Genomic DNA, 22,583 nt, shown 5'->3' with positions numbered 1-22,583 from the left:
ATTTTTATTTTCTGGTTGTTCTGCTTTGTGTTTGCTTGTTTGTTTTGTCTATTTTCTTTTTCCTTCATTCCTGTGAACATTTTCTAGAATTCCATTTTTATTTTTCTACAGTGTGTTTGGATGTATCTCTTTTTATAGCTTTTTTATTTTTAAGTGGTTGCTCAGGTATTGTTACATGCATAACTTATCACAGTCTGCTGGTATCATTTTATCAGTTCAAGTGAAGCATAGCAATCTTCCCTCTGTTCATGTCTTACTACCCTCTCTTGTTTGTAATATAATTGTCTTCAATAATCCCTTACATACATTTAGAACCACATTAGACAGCACTACAAATTTTGCTTCAACCATCAAACATAATTTAGAAAACTCAAGAGTAGAAGTATGGTCATATCATACTATCAAAGACATATTTTCACTTACCATGTTTTTTCTTCCTTCCTGATATTCCAACTTTCCTTCTTTCATCATTTCTTTCTGTATAGAGAACTTACTTTGGCCATTCCTTTAGAGTAGGTCTGCTGGTGAAAAGGTCTCTTTGTTTTCTCTCATCTGAGAATGTCTTATTTCCCCTTTCTTTTCCCAAACAAAATTTTCTCTGGATATGGGATTTTGCATTATTTTTTTTCTAATGCCTGAAAACTGTTGTGCCATTTTCTTCCATCCTCAGTGGTTTCTGATGAGAACTTCTGTCAAATAATTTTTCTCCTACACAGTGTTCTTTTTCTCTTCATCTTTCAGTAGTTTTCTTTGTTTTTAGTTCCAGAAGTTTGACTGTTGTGTCTTTGTGTAGATTTCTTTAGTTTTATCCTCTTCGGGATTCACTCAACTTCTCAAATCTGCAGGATTTCATCTTTAACCAAATTTGGAAAGTTTCATCCATAATTTCTTTGAGTACTTTTTTCAGCTCTTCCCTTTTCCTACCTTTCTGAGACTCCAATGACACAGTGTTAAATCTTCTGTTATACTCCTGCAGATCCCTGAGGCTCTGTTTTGGGAGGGATTTTTTTTTTTCTCTTTGTTGTTCAAAATCTGGTAATTTCTATTCTTCTACCTTCTAGTTCACTGATTCTTTCCTCTATCTCTTCCATTCTACTGATGAGCTCATCCACTGTGTTTTAATTTCAGCTACAGTATTAACAGTTTTGAAATTTCCATTTGGTTCTTCTTTATATTTTCTATTTTTTTTTGGCTGATATTTTATTTCTCATTTGTTTCAAGTGTGTTTGTATTTGTTCACTGACACATTTTTGCTATGGTTACTTTAAATCTTTATTAGCTAATTCAAACATCTTTGTAGTTATCTCATTGCTTAGTTCAGTTCAGTCACTCAGTCGTGTCTGACTCTTTGTGACCCCATGGACTGCAGCACACCAGACTTCCCTGTCCATCACCAATTCCGGGAGCCTACTCAAATTCATGTCCATCACGTTGGTGATGCCATCCAACCATCTCATCCTCTGTTGTTCCCTTTTCCTCCAGCCTTCAATCTTTCCCAGCATCAGGGTCTTTTCCAATAAGTCAGTTTTTCACATTAGGTGGCCAAAGTGTTGGAGTTTCAGCTTCAGCATCAGTCCTTCCAATGAATATTCAGGACTGATTTCTTTTAGGATGAACTGGTTGGATCTCCTTGCAGTCCAAGGGACTCTCAGGAGTTTTCTCCAACACCACAATTCAAAAGCATCAATTCTTTAGCACTCAGCTTTCTTTATAGTCCACCTCTCACATCCATACATGACTACTGGAAAAACCATAGCTTTGACTAGACAGACCTTTGTTGGTAAAGTAATGTCTCTGCTTTTGAATATGCTGTCTAAGTTGGTCATAGCTTTTCTTCCAAGGAGCAAGCATCTTTTGATTTCATGTATGCAGTTGCTATCTGCAGAGATTTTGGAGCACAAAAAAAAAAGTCTCTCACTCTTTTGATTGTTTCCCCATCTATTTGCCATGAAGTGATGGGACTTGATGCTAGTATCTATTAATTGTCATTTTTCATTCTGTTTGAGATCTTCCTGGTATGACAAGTGATTTTTTATTGAAATCTGGACATCTTGGTATTATGTTATAACATTTCAGATCTTATTTAAACCTTCTGTTTTAGCTAACTTCCTCTGACTCAGTTCCAGCAGGGGGATGGGGTCTGCAGCCTCATAACTGCTGGGTAGCAGTCAAGTCCAGGTTCCCTACTGTCCCCTTTTGCAACTGAGAGTGCTCTCCTCATTACTTCCGGGTGGGATTTACAGCTCCCCACGAGGTCTCCTATGATACCTTCTTGGCTAAGAGTGGTAGGAGTGCCTTGTTAATGAGTCCCACATGACCTCAACTGACACCACTCTACTAACGGGAGTCTGTGGCCTTATTACCACACACTCCCTAGTGGAGTCCTGCCTCTCCACTTGGCCTCCTCTGACACAGTCCCAACAGGAACTGGGGGGAAGAACAACGTCATTACTGTTGGATAAAGGTAGAAGTTCAGGTCCCAGACATGGTCTGTACTGACACCATAGGGACGGCCTCATTACCACCCAGGGGGAATCTCAGCATCTCAGGAGAGGTTAGTATGTCTCATTACAGCTTGTTCAGGGTGGAAGTCTAAGCCTTTGTTAGCATGGGGGTGGTGGTAACCTACAATTGCTTTCTGTGGTATTTGGCTGGAGTGGTTATTGTCTAGATTTCTGTCTTTCTAGGCTGCCTCCTTCTTGGTCCTTTGGCTACAGAGAGATAACTTGTGTTGGAGTTTATTATTTCGGTTCCTGGGGTATTTCCAGGTTTCCAGCTTTGTCATCTCCAAGTCTGGAATGTATAGGACATAAACAAACCCCAGAGAACTCACCTCCTTGGGTCATGAGGACCTTAGCTAGTCTGCCCTTTTCTCTCTTTCAGAGTCTTTCTTTTCACCAATATATATAATGTTCAAGAATTTAGTTGTACTTAGCAGGAGGAATAGAAAAGTACATCTGCTCTGTCTTTCCAAAAACCCTCAGCATTTCCGACATTTTGAGTTAGCTAGTTCTGAGTTGGGAGACAGACTTGTACAATGTAGTATATTTATCAGCATCTGTGGCCTCTTCTTACGAGATGCCAGTAGCACCCCCAACTGTGATGACCAAAAATGTTTCCATACATTAGTAAATGTCCTTTGAGGGGCAAAACCATTCTCAGTTAAAATAAACTATTTGAGATTATAATCTTCTTGAGACTAAGGTTCATTCTTGAGCATGTCGGCATCCCCACCCCCACTCCAATATACAGCACAGGACCTTGCATCATATAACAAGTGCTTAATGTATTAAGAATATAGATGGATGGGTGGAAAGAATATATATATATATCTGGTCTCTTCAACTCAAGGTTGCACCAAATCAACTGTTTAATTTAGTTCTATGATATCTATAACATCTCTTCCATTTCTGTAGTTTGAGTGATCTCTTCAAATTTGAAAGTGAAATAATACTATATTTCAATCAGAAGCACAACCTTCACATAGTATAACTGCTTTGGGAAATCGCTTGCCAGGATTTACTAAATCTCAACTTAAGCATATCTTAGGAATCAGTAATTCCACCCTTAGATATACATCCAACAAAAAAGATAAGTACTAGAATGTTCATAGAAAAATTATTTATACAAAACAACTGGAAACTCCAAAAATGCCCAATGGTAGAATGAATAAATAAACTATGGCATATACTCACACAGCAATGAGAATGAATTGCCTAGAAGCAGACCTAACAAAATGGATGAATCTCCCATAATATTGAGTGAAAGAACTCAGATACAAGATGGTATATACTGTATGATTCCACTCCTATTAAAAGACCTGATAAGAAACAAAACTAATTTTTGCTATTGGAAATCAGGAGGATAATTGCCTTAGTTTTCTAGGGCTGCCGTAGTAAAGTAGCACAGACTGGGGATCTTAAACCACAGAAATTTATTTTCTCACAGGTCTAGAGGCTAGAAGTCCAACATCAAGATGTTTGCAAGGTTAATTTCTTCTGAGGCCTCTTTACCTTTCTTATAGATGATCACCTTCTCTCTATATCTTTACATGGTCTTCCCTTTGCAAGTCTGTGCCCTAATCTCTTCTTGTAAGGACACCAGTCATATTGGGTTAGAACCTACCCCAATGACATCTTCAAATACAGTTACATTTGGGGGTACTGGAAAGAATTTGGTGGATGGCACAATTCAGCCCATAATAGGGCCCTTGGTGGTAGGGACAGTGACTGAAAACAGACATGCTAGAACATACTGGGGTGTGGAATATGGTCAATTTCTTATCCTGGGTGCCACGTACATGGTAAGATCAGTTTGTAAAAATTCATCATGCTGTTCACTCTTCTGTATGGATATCTCAATTTTAAGTTCAGTTAAATGAAAGTGAAAGAAAAAAAGAATCCACGATGAAGGAAAATAGACTTTGGAGAAAGATGAACTACAAATGAGTTGCAGATAAGCTGAATTATTTAAGGTGTACCCTAATTAGGAATGTTCACATGTTCTTCTCTGGCATCCAGGCATCTGATTAATCTCGTGGCTTTCCTAGTCCTATCAACTGCTATCCATAGGCCTGTAAAAAATACTGTTTTCTTTTCCCAAGTAAGAAATGTCTCAAGGCAGAAAGGAAAAGTAAATACTTATCAACCAGATTGAGTCTTAACTGCTCTCCTTTACCCTGCAGTCAGCATCTCCTGAAGAAACTACTAGTTACTTCTCTCTTTTTTAAAAACACCATCCACACTTCTTAAGGACAAGTGACACACGTCAGGAATCTCGGCTTTAAAGCAAATCCCTGAAATTCAGAAAGCGATGTGTTTATCTCCAGACAAAGTCTAAGAAGGTGACTGAAAAGGATGCAAAGCGAGTGAGGATAAATAGAACTTTAGGGTGGACAGTAGTTAAAATCAAAACGAAACGTAAAAGCATCAAATAGATGCTTCCTATCTGAGACAATTCTGTTAACAGAAAATATTTCGACAAAAACACTGAGTTGGAGTAGGTCAGATGCTCTCAGTTCAGTTCAGTTCAGTAGCTCAGTCATGTCCAACTCTTTGCGACCCCCAGGACCAGAGCACACCAGGTTTCCCTGTCCATCACCAACTCCCAGAGCTTACTCAAATCCATGTCCATAGAGTTCATGATACCATCCAGCCATCTCACCTTCTGTTGTCCCCTTCTCCTCCTGTCTTCAATCTTTCCAAGCATCAGGGTCTTTTCTAATGAATCAATTCTTCGCATCAGGTGGCCAAAGTGTTGGAGTTTCAGCTTCAGCATCAGTCCTTCCAATGAATCTTCAGGGCTATTTCCTTTAGAATTGACTGGTTTGATCTCCTTGCAGTCCAAGGGACTCTCAAGAGTCTTCTCCAATACCACAGTTCAAAAGCATCAACTCTTTGGCGCTCAGCTTTCTTTATACTCCAAATCTCACATCCATATATGACTACTGGAAAAACCATAGCCTTGACTAGACAGACCTTTGTTGGTAAAGTAATGTCTCTGCTTTTTAATATGCTGTCTAGGTTGGTCATAGCTTTTCTTCCAAGGAGCAAGCGTCTTTTAATTTCATGGATGCAGTCACCATCTACAGAGATTTTGGAGCCCCCCCAAAATAAAGTCTCTCACTGTTTTGATTGTTTCCCCATCTATTTGCCATGAAGTGATGGGACCGGATGCCACAATCTTAGTTTTCCGAATGTTGAGTTATAAGCCAACTTTTTCACTCTCCTCTTTCACTTTCATCAAGAGACTCTTTAGTTCTTCTTTGCTTTCTGACAGAAGGGTGGTGTCATCTGCATATCTGAGGCTATTGATATATCTCCTGGCAATCTTGATTCTAGCTTGTGCTTCATCCAGCCCAGTGTTTCTCATGATGTACTCTGCATATAAGTTAAATAAGGAGGGTGACAGTATACAGCCTTGACGTACTCCTTTCCCAATTTGGAATCAGTCCATTGTTCCATGTCCAGTAATAACTGTTGCTTCTTGACCTGCATACAGATTTCTCAGGAGGCAGGTCAAGTGACCTGGTATTCCCATCTCTTGAAGAATTTTCCACGGTTTGTTGTGATCCACATAGTCAAATGCTTTGGTATAGTCAATGAAGCAAAAGTAGATGTTTTTCTGGAACTCTTGCATTTTTGGTGATTCAGCAGATGTTGGCAATTTGATCTCTGGTTCCTCTGCCTTTTATAAATCCAGCTTGAACATCTGGAATTTCACTGTTCACAGTTCATGTACTGTTGAAGCCTGGCTTGGAGAATTTTGAGCATTACTTTGCTAGCGTGTGAGATGAGTGCAACTGTGCAGTAGTTTGAGCATTCTTTGGCATTTCCTTTCTTTGGGACTGGAATGAAAACTGACCTTTTCCAGTCCTGCGGCCACTGCTGAATTTTTCAAATTTGCTGGCATACTGAGTGAAGCACTTTCACAGCATCATCTTTCAGGATTTGAAATAGCTCAACTGGAATTTCATCACCTCCACTAGCTTTGTTCATAGTGATGCTTTCTAAGGCCCACTTGACTTCACATTCCAGGATGTCTGGCTCTAGGTGAGTGATCACACCATCGTGATTATCTGGGTCATGAAGATCTTTTTTGCATAGTTCTTCTGTGTATTTTTGCCACCTCTTCTTAATATTTTCTGCTTCTGTTAGGTCCTGTCCTTTATTGTGCCCATCTTTGCATGAAATGTTCCCTTGGTGTCTCTAATTTTCTTTAAGAGATCTCTAGTCTTTCCCATTCTATTGTTTTCCTCTATTTCTTTGCATTGATCTCTGAGGAAGGCTTTCTTATCTCTCCTTGCTATTCTTTGGAACTCTGCATTCAAATGGGTATATCTTTCCTTTTCTCCTTTGTCTTTCATTACTCTTCTTTTCATAGCTGTTTGAAAGGCCTCCTCAGACAAGCATTTTGCCTTTTTGCATTTCTTTTTCTTGGGGATGGTCTTGATCACTGCCTCCTGCACATTGTCACAAACCTCCGTCCAGAATGCTTTAGTGACCCTGTCTATCAGATCTAATCCCTTGAATCTATTTGTCACTTCCATTGTATAATCATAGGGATTTGATATATAGACCTGAATGGTCTAGTGGTTTTCCCTACTTTCTTCAATTTAAGTCTGAATTTGGCAATAAGGAGTTCATGATCTGAGCCATAGTCAGCTCCCAGCCTTGTTTTTGCTGACTATGTAGAGCTTATCCATCTTTGGCTGCAAAGAATATAATCAATCTGATTTTCAGTTTGACCTCAGATGCTCTAAGGGTACAAAAAAAAAAGAAAGAAAAGAAAAAACTTGCTTAGGCTGATAGCAGAACTTTTGGTGAAAAACTTGCTGGAGAATTCTAACTGAAGAGTGATTTTGAGAATTCCAATGCCACCTGAGATGAACCAAGAAATGGTAGCATAAAACTAAAATAGTTGGATACTATTAAAACAACAACCGAAATCTTGTGAAAGCATAGGTGAGCTACCAAGGCAGAGAGGATTTGATGAGCAAGATACCAGTCAAATCAACAATGCATTAAGCTTAACCTGACACTCTATACCGATTCTGCCCTCGAGGCACTTGCTAATACACAGGTGAAGAGGCTGAGAAGCCAGGCAGAAAGCCCTGCTGGGAGATGGAGAAGCTAAGCAGAGCCTTTGTCTTAATTGGGAGGCACCAACAGGAATGCAGAAGGAGCAGGGCAGCCAGGAGACAAGGGAGGAGGGAGACTGACAGTCTTGGTATAGAATTATAGGTTGGCAGTTACGTACTTCCAGTGCTTTAGGAAACGTCATTCCATCCACTTCTAGCTTCTATTGTTTCTGTCCATACTAAGTGTTGGCAAGGTTGTGCAGCAATTGGCACTCTCACACATTGCTGGAGAGTCTGAAATTGGTCCAGTGACTCTGGAAACTATAGGGTAAAATCCAGTAAAGCCAAAGCATGATTACCGCATGCCCAGCAACCCCTTCTCCTGGGATAGACCTGGTGGAAATGCATCTACAGGCGCACCAAAAGACACATGCCAAAATGCTGTGCACGGAAGCAATCCAGATGCCCATCAACAGTGGTATGGATGGATTTTAGTATATTCATATAATGATCTCCTGTGCTTCTGTGAGAAAGAATGACTGCTGCTCACAAAAATACAGATGAATTTCACATATATAAGGTGGGAAAGAAAGGAGGACATTCTGTATGGTTCCATTTATATAAAACCGCACAACAATCACAACCGTATTACCTGTGGGAGGTGGACAGTAATGACTGGGGGACCTAGGTGGCCTTCTGGGCCACTATGACTTCTGTGACTTAACAAGAACAGCAGATACATTGCACATTCATGCTGTGAAAATTCAACAAACTGTGCACTTATGATCTATGCACTTTCCAGAATGTATGGTAAACTTTAATTTTTAAAAGTTTGCTTTTAAAACAAGAATCGAAATACAGACATAGAAAACAGATGTGTGGACACAAAGGGGCAAGGGGAGGGTGAGGTGAATTGGGAGATTAGGTCTGACATAAATACACCATCATGTGTAAAATAGATAGCTAGTGGGAAGCTATTTCATAGCACAGGGAGCTCAGCTTGATGTTCTGCAATGACCTAGAGGGGTGGGATGGGGAAACAGGAGGGAGGCTCAAGAGGGAACCTATCTGTATACATATAGCCAATATACTTCATTGTATAGACGACACTAACACAACATTACATAGTAATTATACTCCAATTAAAAAAAAGGTTTTTTAAAAAAAATTTTAAAGGATGAAATCTAAGACTTTCATTTAGCAATATGACAAGATAGATCACCTGAACACTACCTCATTACATAGCAGCCAGAAGTGTTGGATAACAGATAACCAATACCTTTTGTAAATGCACAAATGAACTCTCCAGGAAGCTAGGGAAACTCCAGGGGCCAACACTGAAGAAAGCACTGAATTCTCCACCCTGGTGGGAGACGGGAGGGCTAATAGATAAAAGATAAGAAGATGCAAGGCCTTGGGTCCTCATGCGGTGTAGAGGTACAGACTCCTGTATAAGGGCAGGAACCCTGAAGGGCTATGTCCTATGAATAAGACTGCCTGAAAGAGAAAAACAAACAAACAAACAAACAATCCACCCTTAAGTAAAGTAAACAAAAAGACTGTCTGTCTAGCCTGGGCTTGACAGTCTTTCCTGAAAATCTGTAACTGTGGGGCTTGTCTTCAGTTGAGCTGGGGATCACATTTGTATTCCCTGTTTATACCAGATAACAGATACAGAAAGAGCTGCCAAGGGACATGCTCAGATTTTTCTTTACTTTCCCAGAAAGACAGCAAGCAGCAGAGGAGATGGAATGAAAAGGATACGTCCCTCTATCTCAAAATTCTGGCCAGACTTTATATCAGCAGAAATTTCCAAGGAAGATTTTGCCCTTAAGGGAGGCACCTGTACTTTATAATTAAAAAGGAACATAAAATCCTGAGCAGCTTAGGTATCTCCTACAGAATAAGCCTTTCAAAAAACTGCAGTGTTTTTGACTTGATATTTAATTCTACAAACTCTTAATAAACACTTAAGACAGTCCCTGTCTCAAGGAGATTTTAATCTCTCAGCACAGAGAAAAGTCACAGGCAAACACAGGTGCATCTGAGCACAGAATGCTCAACTCTTGTTCACCTTCACCAGTTTCTTCAATTTTGGTCCTTCATATAATATGATTTCCAGATCCTTTCCCATTCTGGTTCACAGAGATAAGAAAGTTACATAGATTTACATAATGAGCAGTTGATGAAATTAAGGTTATTGCAAAGGAAGTGCTCAGAGACTAAAGCAAGCTGAGGGGTGAACAATGGCAGTCCATGATGGAGGCTGTCCTAAATTCTCATGCCTTGGGAAGGAACATGGTCCCATGAATCTATAAGCGCCAAAGGCAGTTAACAATGCAATGGAGGAGAAAGCACTTTTATAACACATAACACACATTTCAAAAGTCAGAATGAGAAGAACTTGAAATCCAATCAATCTCCTAAGCAATTTGGGATGCAAGTTTATTCCATAGGGATAAAATTTAATATTTACACAAACTGGGTTTTTTTCACTTTCAACCAATTATTTTCATATCAGGTGTTCATTGAAACCTAGTTAAATAGATCACAAAATAAGCTAACAGAAAACAAGGAATGTCTCAGAAGAAACAACTGAGCTGTCCTTAGCATGCCTGTTGGTAGTCCTATAGCTATTTTAATCACACTAATAAATGGGTGGAAAATGTAGATTTAATGAGTAGTTTGCAGTAGACACATTTTACATTTTGGTGGCTCTAGTGGTTAAAGGACCCACCTGCCAATGCAGGAGATGTAAGAGACTTGGGTTCAATCCCTGGGTCAGGAAGATCCCCTGGAGGGGGGCATGGCAACCCACTCCAGTATTCTTGCCTGGAGAATCCCATGGACAGAGGAGTCTGGCGGGCTACAGTCTATAGGGTTGCAAAGAGTCAGACACGAGTGAAGTGACTTATCATGCACTAGTAATGATGGCATTATTTTCATTCCTAGAAAAATCTGGAGAAAACCCAGAAGAAAGGTCGATGGCTCATGGGAATCATGACTGCGCAAGAAGGAATCATCTTTTCTCAGGTTACAGCTCCAATCCTCACTCCTTACCTGATGTTCAAGACCCCACAAAACAGCATGGCTCCTCTGTTCTGCTCCTACCATTCCCCAGCACATTCTGCTATATCCAGCTCAGGTCTTTCAGGGCCCGCAGAGCCCACATGTGTGCACCCCATGCCTCTGCTCTGAGTGACTTCCTGGAAGACACGCCCCCTTCACTCTTCCTCCCCCTCCTTGCTCACCTGTCGGGCTGTTGCCATCTCCCCAGCCCACAGCACTGTCAGTGGTCACCTAAGCCCCCCAACTGCAATTCTTCCTCTTCAACCCCCACAGCATTTAATGCCATGCTGCCTTTGGCATTAGCCTTTGTCCTGCTATTTTTGACATTTGATATGTTCAGATTGTATCTCTTTGGCTCAACTGCCGGCTCCTTGAAAGAAGAAACCTGATTCCTATCTTTCACCATATAATCCCCCAAAGGGTTTGGCATAAGTGGTTCTGTGTCATGAACCTCAGGGCATCACTTTCCATTTAATCCTATAAATTTCAGGATGAAAAAGGGAGGAGAAACTGTGTAAAGACTTGCGCTATATCCAGGAATCTGTACTTTAGAAGGATAGATTTTGACCTTGAGAGAAAGCATGAGGATGGAACTTTCTTGTGTCTGGAGAGGAATTCAAGAGGAGTACTAGAGCTCCCTGTCTTCCCTTTGTGTCAGGAATAAACTTGTACACCTCCTGACTCAGACAGGGCCTCTGTGAAATACAACCCTCAGCCCAAGAGAGCACGTATTCACAAGCCCTCCTTTTCCTCTGCATCGTCTCTGCCAGGGTGATCCTGAGAGAAGAACTATACAGTATCCTATACAGTATCTCTGACCAGCACCAATGGTTCCAAAAGTTCATTTGCCAGCTTTGTCCCGGCAGGAACCAGCCCAAAGGTTATTGGCTATACAAGCAAATCATCCTGTTTTTGTCCAGAGTCACTGTATACATCGAGTCTCCAATTTTGCTGCCTATTCAAACTACTGGGAAAGCTTTCAAAAATTCATATGCCTGGCTGCACCCACACCATCTAAATATGAATCTCTGGGAATGGGTCTAGGCATCAGTGTTTTCCCCGGTGATTTCAATACGCCGCCAAGTTTGAGAAGCCATACTTTAACCAGGTCCACCAGCAACCCACCCAAATTCACTCTGTAGTATAATATTAGAAAATACTGCTGATTCTGGAATGAATACCTGACTGCAGAAGGCAGTGCAGACAGAACTTCTCTTTGATTACTTGGCTGACTAGATCGCTAGGTTGTGATTAAGCTGATCTTCAGTATTTTCATATTTTCTTCTTCCCTGTGGTCTTATGAAATTCAGCGAACATCAAAGTAAACAAGAATCTAGAAATGACAATACTACATTTTGCTCTCTAAGAGTGGGGAGAGGAGCTCCCAGTAGTTCTTGTGCCTGACTGTTCATTACAATCACCTGGGATATTTAAAGACATGGATGCATGGCCCTAACCTCAGAGATGTTGGCTCAGTTGGTCTAGAGTTGTGGTTCTGAATGCCTGACCTCTAGAACACAGCTTTGTTAACACTGTGGATTGCTTTAGAAATGCAAACTCTCAGGCCCCATCTCAGACCTACTGAATCAGAAACTAGGAAGGAGGGGGAGGGGGAGGTGGGGGCCAAAATCTATATTTTAATAAGCGCTCCAGGGAATGATGGTCATGATGAAGTTTGAGACCCACTGGTCCAGGCAGGACACAGGTCCAGATGATTTTGAAAAGATCCACAGGTATTTCTGCTGGGCAGTCTGGATAGAGACTCCTGCATCACATAAATAGCAATGGCTTAGGGAGATAACACCTGCCCTTCACAGCAATCTCCATGCTCTCCTGATGCCCATCCTCCAGGGGAAACAGCATGCTTTCCACTGGGGTGAGTATAAGAGCTCTGGCATTACATTGAAAAAATAGCAGGTTTGGTGTTGGTATATTCAGTCATTTTAACAAGTGCATTAGATCAGCAGTGAAGTCCATCTTACTATATGCTCAAACATTTGTCAATAAAATACCCCATCCATATCATCTCCCCATCAAATGAACTGACTTTCCTTCAAACCTAAAAGAGCCAGTTAACAGTGACTCTATGTAAAAATATAACCATCTTATTTGATTCAATAGGATAAAAGAGACCTGAATATGAAGCATCTACTTCATTTTGAAACAGGCCTTTGAGTCAAAATTTCATGCTCCATAGGGCATCCATCTCATCCTTCAAAGAGAACTTAATAGTTTAAAAAGCTCAGGGTTTTTATTTGTGCAATGATGACACTTAGAATTCTAGCTTTCATGCAGTCTCAGGATAGAAGCCTCTGGCAAGATATGTAATAAATGGGATCTTTATATGAACAGCAATTCATATTTTTACTTAAAGGAAGTTCCTATGCAATGACTAATGCTTCAAAGAGTGGATTACAGGCTGGTTGTTCTCTTCTTGTCCAGCGTTTGTCAGGCCTGGGGGTAAGAAGTATCACTTACCTCTTTTGGAGCTCCAATGATGCTTCATAAGAAAGGGGCTAAACCTACAGATCAGTTTATAGCTCTGACAGTGTCTGGTGATAAGTTACTGATGTGGCATAAAAGATCTACTAATAGCCTTAGACAAGAGAAGTTGAGACTGCAAGCATGCCTCTCTCATACATGCATCACAGTCAACAAGACATTCCACTTGTGGACAGCTCTGGACAGTCCAATGTGTCTACTGAGAGTTTACCTCGAGGGCAGTAGATGTCTGGAGCCCATCGGTTGCACTCATAATTGTCTGCTGCCTTTTCACAGGTGAAGCACTTAAATCCACCAGGATATGGTGTGGCTACAAAAAAAATCAAGAGAGAAGATTAATTTTTTAGATTGAGCATAAAAGCCTACATGGTGAAGTGAGATTTTTTTTAAATTTTATTTGTATTTCTTATTTTCTTTTATTAAAAATAAAAATAAAGGATTATTAGATCACAGATTATTTTCAGAGTCTGAAAGTGTTAACTGGCAACTAGCCCTATATTTGAGAATTTGTAAAATGCTGGACAAAACATAAAAAACAGCAGTATAGCAGTGTGGAGCCTGTAGTTTTAGGTGTTATATAGAAATGCACATAGGAAATTTTTTAAATTATTTTTTTAAAGGATTATCAAAATAGCCTGACAGTTTCTCAAAAAACTAAACATGCATCATATGACTCAGCAACTGCACTCCTGGGCATCTATCTCTGAGAAATGAAAACATACATTCACACAAAAATCTGTACACAAATGTTCATAGCAACTGTATTTGTAACACTGTCAAACTGGAAACAACCCAGATGTCCTTCGATGGGTGAAGGTTAAACAAACTGCAGTACATCCATACCATGGAACACTAGTCAGCAATAATAATGAATATTAATATAGTCAACAACCTGGGTGAATTTCTAGGAAATTATCCTGAGTGAAAGAAGTCAATCCCCAAAAGTTATATATTGTATGATTCCATTTATGTAACATTCCATTTATGTAACATTTTTTACATGAGAAAAGTTTAGAAGTGGAGAAAAGATTAGTGGTGGCTAGGAGGCTGGGGATGAGAGGGGTAGGAGAGAGACGGTCAGAGGGACATGGTGTGAATGAGGCCAACAGAAGCAATCTTTGTGCTACGGAAATTGTTTAGTGTCTAGACTTGGTGGTGGATCCACAAACCTACATGTGATAAAATTATGTAGAACTAAATACACAAAAACACTCATGCAAAAATACACAAATGAACACGAGTAAAATGGGGGAAGTCTGAATAAAACCGGTGGATTAATGTATTAGCATCAATAACCTGGTTGTGCTATTATTCTACAGCTTTTCAAAATGCTACCATTGGGGTAAATGGGGTAGAGTGCACATGAAATCTCTACATCTAATTTCTTATAAGTACTGATGTAGCTATAATAATCTCAGTAAAAATATCGATTAGTAAAGGGCACTCTAGATTTCCTATCATTGACTTTTATATGTCAACTTAAGTAGACATATTAACATGGCAAATATAAATACTAGGCTCAATCATTAAAACTTTATTGATGTTTGATCATTTCTTATCAACAGCATTTCTTTAGCTCAATTTAAAATTTTTATCGGACTGGACATGACATAATTAAGTATCCCGGGGGATAGTCAGTTTCAGCTAAGAGAAGAGTCTTTGTTGCTAAAATACATACTGCCTGTGCAGAGGTGACCCTCCTAATGAGGCCTGGGAGCCGATAGCCAATGTCAGGGGCAGCGTGCTCAGGGCATGGTGGGGGGTGAATGCACGGTGAATCCTAGCTCCAGCCTCAGGGATTCATGATTCCAGGAAGCTCTTCCTAGCCATCCCCTCCATTCCACAGCCCTGAGCTGCCTCTTCCTGCCTTCTGAAGGGGCTGTCCTCCAGTGCTTGTATTCTTTACCTTGCACTTGTGTTCAGGTGGGATGCACCCATGAGAGTCAGGCTCTTGGAGGGTCTCTTTGGCACTTAAGGAAGAGGATCCACAAGGAATGTCAGGCCAGCCTGTCTCTGTTCTTTACCCTGATGTATTTTCATTTTCCCTGATGCTGCTTAGTTCTAATCATTTGCTTGCTTTGTTGCTTAGAGTTTTGCCTTTCATAGACAGAACTTGTGTGTGTGTGTGTGTGTGTGTGTGTGTGTGTGTTCTAATTTGTAAAACAACCTGGCCTCTTTGAAAGCTGCAAACACGCAAACACTTCATCTGCAGCAGCCAACTGTTCTTCCTCGCAGATGGCTGAGCCTGCATGTCCCACTGGCGGAAATAATCATCTCAGGGCAAATTGCTTTGCCCACATGGAACCAATTAAGTATATTATCAAAAATAAATGAAGGAGGAGGCAGCAGCTTAAGGCCAGAATTATGGGCCAGATATAACTTTGATTTTCACCTTGCCTAGAAGAGCTGCCCATCCTCGTACTTGCCTGCAATATTTCACAGAGCTGACTCTGACAATATCCAATAAGCTAACATGATCAAAAGTCATAAGCTGTTTAAAAAAGACAGATAACTGGAACATTTAACAGGCCCATTTGAGAGTTCTATGTTCTTCCTAGTGACTGGTGACTGGTGACTCAAGTTCATAAGCAGAATGATTCTGAGAGCATGGGTTGTCTTAAAAAATGAGGAATGTAAGGCAGCCTAGTCATAGCCATCCGACCACTGCATTCCCAGAGAGAAAATTTCATTCTGGTTAAACATGCTCTCGCTATCATGTAATTATAATAAAGCAGAAGTCAAGTGTTTTGTAAAACTACACATAGAAAATTTTTCTATATTTACATCCTACTGCCTAGATAGGTGGGTTACATTCAAGTTAAAAGGTTCTGGTTTAGGTAAGTACACACCTAAAGAATTTAGAATAAATAGATTCTCATATTCCAAAAGGCACTCAATATTCTTATGGACATTTTAATTAGATTATTTTTATAGATATCATCATTAAAAACCATACAAAGTATTTTAGGAAATTATCCTGATTGGATACATTAAAAATAGCTTTGCTACCTACTTCAAGATATTCAATATATAAAAAAGTATAACAGAAAGAACTTTGTAAGATTTGAAGTAGAATTATTAAAGCAGGAGTTTTGAAAAAAATGCAAATGATTTGTCAAAGAAGAGCATTTCTCAAAAAATGATCATATTCACCAAGGTTTATGACTGCAAGTTAACCATAATACTTCAGCTTGCATGATTAATTCACTAGAGTATCCAATCTTATCTGTCTGTCACAGCAGCCAGTAAGATTTTTAGCTGGAATGCTGGATTAGTTATTCTTGGAAAGTTTCCCATCAAAGAGATAAATTAAGAACTTTGAACGAAGATTGATGATCCAGCCATTCCAAAAATAAACTCATTGAGAACCTAGCACTAGTAAGTTGCAGTGTTCCCAAATTTGGATTAATAGAGTCTTCAAAATTATCTTTTGCAAGACTAGTGACAATATTAAACACTGCCATTTCTTATACAAGTAGGCCTAGACTCTGAAATTAACTCAAAGTATATAAAACTTTAAACAGGAATATATGCTCTGTTTAAAATCATTTATCTCTGAATGTGTTTATCAGCATGGACCATTGACAATTAACCAAATGATCTCATTTTTGGTGAGCTTTATTTTTGAATCCACAACTTCATATCTGTGTGCATTCTCAACAATGACAGGCTAACATTTACTTTTAGGAACTTGTACTTATATCTTGGCAGGTAGTAGTGATCAGTGAATAATCAAATCCTTTTCGGTGACAAATCTCTGAAAACAGACTCAGCTTTCAGTCAATAATTACAACACAATACTATGTAATGGTTAAGTTCCCCATCCTGGAAATATTTAGCTAAAAAGCAAGGTCTACAGATGAACAATTATATCTCCACTAACTTGCTAACTGATACTGCATCTGATAAAAAAGTTTTGTTTTCTTTTTTTTTTTTTTAAGGACGGAAAGAGGTTTCTAAGAGATGTGCTATTTTCTTCTTTGTTACTTCAAAGCATTACAAAGCAAGTAGGGTTTCAAATTGTTGTGGCCCCAGCTGCGAATGAATCTAATTTGGCTCTTGATCACAGAGTTAATAAGCTTAGTACTCTGTATTTCAGGGCATAAGTCCTTGGTCCCTCATGAGAAGGTGATTGTAAAGAAAAAAAGAAAAGCCAAAGTGCCCAGTTACTCCCTGTAATATAATCTGTCCATTAACTCTCCTGGTCAGCCATAGTTCAACCGACCATAATTCATTTGTAAGGCATCAGGAAAGATTTCGTCTCTGTTTCCATCTCTTGGAAATTTCACCTGGAAAAAGGCCTTAAGTTACCAAAACCATGATGAGAAGAGAGTCTTGTTTTAAAAACATATACTGATGCATAATGTATCCAAACTTTTATTTTTCATTCTTGCTAAATTAATTTCCATTGTTTTTGGAAACTGGATGCAAACACAAAATTTCTAGAAATCGAATAAACTGACCTTCTCTGTCCATTAGGCAACAACATGTTGTCAGTATAATTTTAATACCATGAGTATATTCCTGATAGAAATGCATTTCCTGGGACCTTTCTAGACAGTCTTCTTACTCCCTACAATTTCCTAGGCAAGAATACTGGAGTGGGTAGCTATTCCCTTCTCCAGGGGATCTTCCCAACCCAGGGATTGAACCCCAGTCTCCAGCATTGTAGTCAGATTCTTAATGTCTGAGCCACTAGGGAAGCCCTCTTGTAAAGTAGAACTATGGAAAATTTTCACTGGCTCACTATCTGGGCGTGAACAAGCCACCTGCAGAGAGAGATCTCTTTGGTCCACACGATTAAGAAAAGCCACAGGATATGCAACCAGAGGAAAACTGGATTCCTCTGGAAAGGTTTCTATTACAAGGACAGAAAAGAGGCCAAGAACAGGCTGAAGTCACTTAGGATGTTAAATTCTGCTATCATGCATGAAGTCTAACCAAATAAGTAGCTCCATGTCTCTTAAAATGAACACCTGCTTTAAAGGTTTTTATTAGGCTTGTGGTACTTTAATTATGGGCTAGGAAGAAATCCATCATTTTTCACATGAAAAAGAAAAAACATATAAATGATGAAAAAGAATGTTATTGAGGATGGTGCCTTAAGTTTGAAAGCCATTAAGTTTATTTCTTTTAAAGGCTTAAAAACTTCAAAGATTAGGGAACCAGAGAGCAAAGCAGATTAGTCATGGGAGGTTGAACTTTGACAACCCAGGTTCCAGTCCCACACCTTGTTATCTCTGAGGGCTGTTTGGGGTCTCTGAGAAATGAGTTCATGTTTGTCTGGTGTAGAAAACGTGTGTCTTCTCACATCTCGAGCATCACTGCATTTCTCCTTGGGCAGGTTCTGAGCAGTATCTAATATTAATGGAATCGGGCTCACTCACTGACCCCAAGAAAGCTATCTGTGCCTCCATCTACAAAGTGAGGCGATTATATTAATAATTCAAAATCAAAATAATCCCACACTTCCCTCATCTATTTTTTATTATCTGTGTTCTACAGAAACCTGCTTATTTGTGGAGAGATAGCTTTATCTAAACTCAGTCTACTAGGTACTGCTCAAGGGCAGACGACCATGACCATTTAAAAATTCCAAACGTAAAAACAAGCAAACTCACACCGAAAACTTCTGAAATAGTGCAGAGAAATGTGAAGTTAACTCGGCTTTAAAGTGTGCAGAATAAACCAAGTTCTGGCCAACTGGGAAACGTGGACAGGAACTTGAATCCAGCACGAACTTACATTCCTCGTGACCAGTTCTCTGAAAGAGAACTCAGCCCAGACCTGTGGGTGAATCAACATACAGTGTAGCTGACGAACAACTGCCTCTGCCCTTCTCCATATTCCAAAATCACATCAGAAAACTCCATCACTTCTTTTATCAGTCAGTTCAGTCGCTCAGTCGTGTCTGACTCTTTGTGACCCCTTGGACTTTAGCATGCCAGACTTCTCTGTCCATCACCAACTCCTGGAGCCCACTCAAACTCATGTCCATCGTGTCGGTGATGCCATCCAACTATCTCATTCTCTGTCATCCCCTTCTCTTCCCACCTTCAATCTTTCCAAGCAGCAGGGTCTTTCCCAATGAGTCAGTTCTTTTCATCAGGTGGCCGAAGAATTGGAGTTTTAGCTTTAGCATCAGTCCTTCCAATGGATATTCAGGACTGATTTCCTTTAGGATTGACAGGTTGGATCTCCCTGTAGTCCAAGGGACTCTCAAGAGTCTTCTCCAACAACACAGTTCAAAAGCATCTGTTCTTCCATGCTCAGCTTTCCTTATATTCCAACTCTCACACCCATTCACGACTACTTGAAACACCATAGCTTTGACTAGATAGACCTTTGTTGGTAAAGTAATGTCTCTGCTTTTTAATACACTGTCTAGGTTTAATACACTGTCATAACTTTTCTTCCAAGGAGAAAGCATCTTTTAATTTCATGGTTGCAGTCACCATCTACAGTGATTTTGGAACCCCAAAAAATAAAGTCTCTCACTGTTTTGATTGTTTCCCCATCTATTTCCCATGAAGTGATGGGACCACATGCCACAATCTTAGGTTTCTGAAAGTTGAGTTTTAAGCCAGCTTTTTCACTCTCCTCTTTCACTTTCATCAAGAGGCTCTTTAGCTCTGCTCTTTTTTGCTTTCTGACAGAAGGGCAGTATCATCTGTGTATCTGAGGTTACTGATATTTCTCCTGGCAATCTTGATTCCAGCTTGTGCTTCATCCAGCCTGGCACTTTGCAGGATGTACTCTGCATATAAGTTAAATAAGCAGGATGACAATATGCAGCCTTGACATACCCCTTTCTCGATTTGGAATCAGTCCATTGTTCCACGTCCAGTTCTAAACTGTTGCTTCCTGACCTGCATACAGATTTCTCAGGAGGCAGGTCAGGTGGCCTGGTATTCCCATCTCTTGAAGAATTTTCCACAGTTTGTTGTGATCCACACAGTCAAAGGCTTTGGCATAGTCAATGAAGCAAAAGTAAATGTTTTTCTGGAACTCTTGCTTTTTCGAAGATCCAGTGGATGTTGGCAATTTGATCTCTGGTTCCTCTGCCTTTTAGAAAACCAACTTGAACATTTGAAAGTTCACAGTTCACATACTGTTGAAACCTGGCTTGGGGAATTTTTAAGCATTACTTTGCTAGCATGTGAGATGAGTGCAACTGTGCAGTACTTTGAACATTCTTTGGCATTGCCCCTTCTTTGGGGTTGGAATGAAAACTGACCTTTTCCAGTCCTGTGGCCATTGCTGAGTTTTCCAGATATACTGGCATATTGAGTGCAGCACTTTCACAACATCATCTTTAGGATTTGAAATAGCTAAACTGGAATTCCATCACCTTCACTAGCTTTGTTCATAGTGATGCTTCCTGAGGCCCACTTGACTTCATATTCCCGGATGTCTGACTCTAGGTGAGTGATCACACGATCATGGTTATCTGGGTCATGAAGATGTTTTTTGTATAGTTCTTCTGTGTATTTTTGCCACCTCTTCTTAATATCTTCTGCTTCTGTTAGGTCCATGCCATTTCTGTCCTTTATTGTGCCCATCTTTGCATGAAATGTTCCCTTGGTATCTCTAATTTTCTTGAAGAGATCTCTAATTTTTCCCATTCTGTTATTGTCTTCTATTTCTTTGCAATGATCACTGAGGAAGTCTTTCTTATCTCTCCTTGCTGTTCTTTGGAACTCTGCATTCAAATGGGTATATCTTTCCTTTTCTCCTTTGCCCTTAGCTTCACTTTTTTTCTGAGCTATTTGTAAGGCCTTTTCAGACAACCATTTTGCCTTTTTGCATTTCCTTCTGTATAGTGAGCTCTTTTTAATCAGGCCATGTCTCTATTCAATTAGCATAGATCAGTTCCATTCAGTTCAGTTGCTCAGTCATGTCCGACTCTTTGCAACCCCACAGACTGCAGCACGCCAGGCCTCCCTGTCCATCATCAACTCCCAGAGTCTACTCAAACTCATGTCCATTGAAGTTGGTGATGCCTTCCAACTATCTCATCCTCTGTCGTCCCCTTCTCCTCCCATCTTCAATCTTTCCCTGCATCAGGGTCTTTTCAAATCAGTCAGTTCTTTGCATAAGCTAGCCAAAGTATTGGAGTTTCAGCTTCAGCAGCAGTCCTTCCAATGAATAGTCAGGACTGATTTCCTTTAGGATGAACTGGTTGGTTCTCCTTGCAGCTCAAGGGACTCTCAAGAGTCTTGTCCAACACCACAGTTCAAAAGCATCAAGTAACATAGGTCACCTGAGTGGAAATTTTCCATCAATTTCTAAACAGCATATATGGTTGCCCCTCCTGTGTTATTCAAAGATCATCATTCAAAGATCCCATTCTGAAACGGACTTTCCAAATATGGTCCCATTTGCGACTTCCTTGGTAGCCCAGTGGTTAAGAATCTGCCTTCCAGTGCAGGGGACACGGGTTTGATCCTCGGTCTGGGAAGATCCCACATGCTGTGGAGCGACTGAGCCCAAGGGCCACAACAACTGAGCCCGTGTTCCTAGAGCCCATGCTTTGCTATAAGAGAAGCCACTGCAAAAAGAAGCCCAAGTTACAAAGAAGAGTAGCCCCCCTTTGTCACAACTAGAGAAAACCTGCACACAACAATAAGACCCAACACAGCCAAAAATAAATAAACAGAGGTGCACCCAACACCAGCACTGGCACACCATACCACTGATGCAGAAGCAGCATATGTGTTTGTCTGGTTCTTTATCACTTAAATCAACCCCTCTTAATTTTCCTTCCCACTCTGTGCATACAATCACAGCCTCAGAGAAGGCCAGGCATGGGTCTGTTATGAGGTCCAGCGACTTCTGAATCTGTCACTGAAGCAAACAAAGAATCCCATAGAAGCTTTAAGTCCGGGCAATCAAACACAAGAGACCGGAACCTAGGCTTTTTTTTTTTCACCAACTCCAATTAAAAAAAGCATGGCTGTGACCCCATGGACTGTAGCCTGTCAAGCTCCTCTGTCCATGGAATTCTCCAGGCAAGAATACCGGGATGGGTGGTCATTCCCTTCTCCAGGAAATCTTCCTAAGCCAGGGATTGAACCAGGGTCTTCTGCACTGCAGGCAAATTCTTTACCATCTGAGCCACTAGGGAGGCCCTTGGAGAAAATAACACAATGCAACCCTAGAAAACAGAAAAACTAGCAAAGCACTCTCTTTTCATGAATGTTACTAAAATAAACTGCCTTGGAAAAACAGCCAAATAAGCTTTCCACACAATTAACCAGTAGACACCAGCCTATACTGGTGAGAACAATAAATCTAAAGAAACTACTAGCTGCCAATCAAAAATACATTTGGAGTTTAAAAAATTAGTGATAAAAAAAATTAGTGATGTACATTTAGCATTCTCAGTTTACTATCTGAGTCGATTACAATAGCATAAATAATAAACATCTGA

General features: G+C 40.1%; 1 protein-coding gene across 1 annotated transcript in view; it reads right to left on the bottom strand.

Annotated features, from left to right (window-relative positions):
• Nucleotides 1-22,583, bottom strand: part of LYPD6 (LY6/PLAUR domain containing 6) — a 121,466-nt gene that overhangs the window by 5,761 nt on the left and 93,122 nt on the right. The window contains exon 3 of the mRNA XM_065927843.1: nt 13,362-13,460. Within this exon, the coding sequence (XP_065783915.1) occupies nt 13,362-13,460 (99 nt within the window). The remainder of the gene's footprint in view (nt 1-13,361; nt 13,461-22,583) is intronic.

This window comes from Muntiacus reevesi, chromosome 3, assembly GCF_963930625.1.
Source record: "Muntiacus reevesi chromosome 3, mMunRee1.1, whole genome shotgun sequence".
Lineage (NCBI taxonomy): Eukaryota > Metazoa > Chordata > Mammalia > Artiodactyla > Cervidae > Muntiacus > Muntiacus reevesi.
Note: the sequence above shows the minus strand (reverse complement) of the source record. Positions and strands in the feature narration are given on the sequence as shown.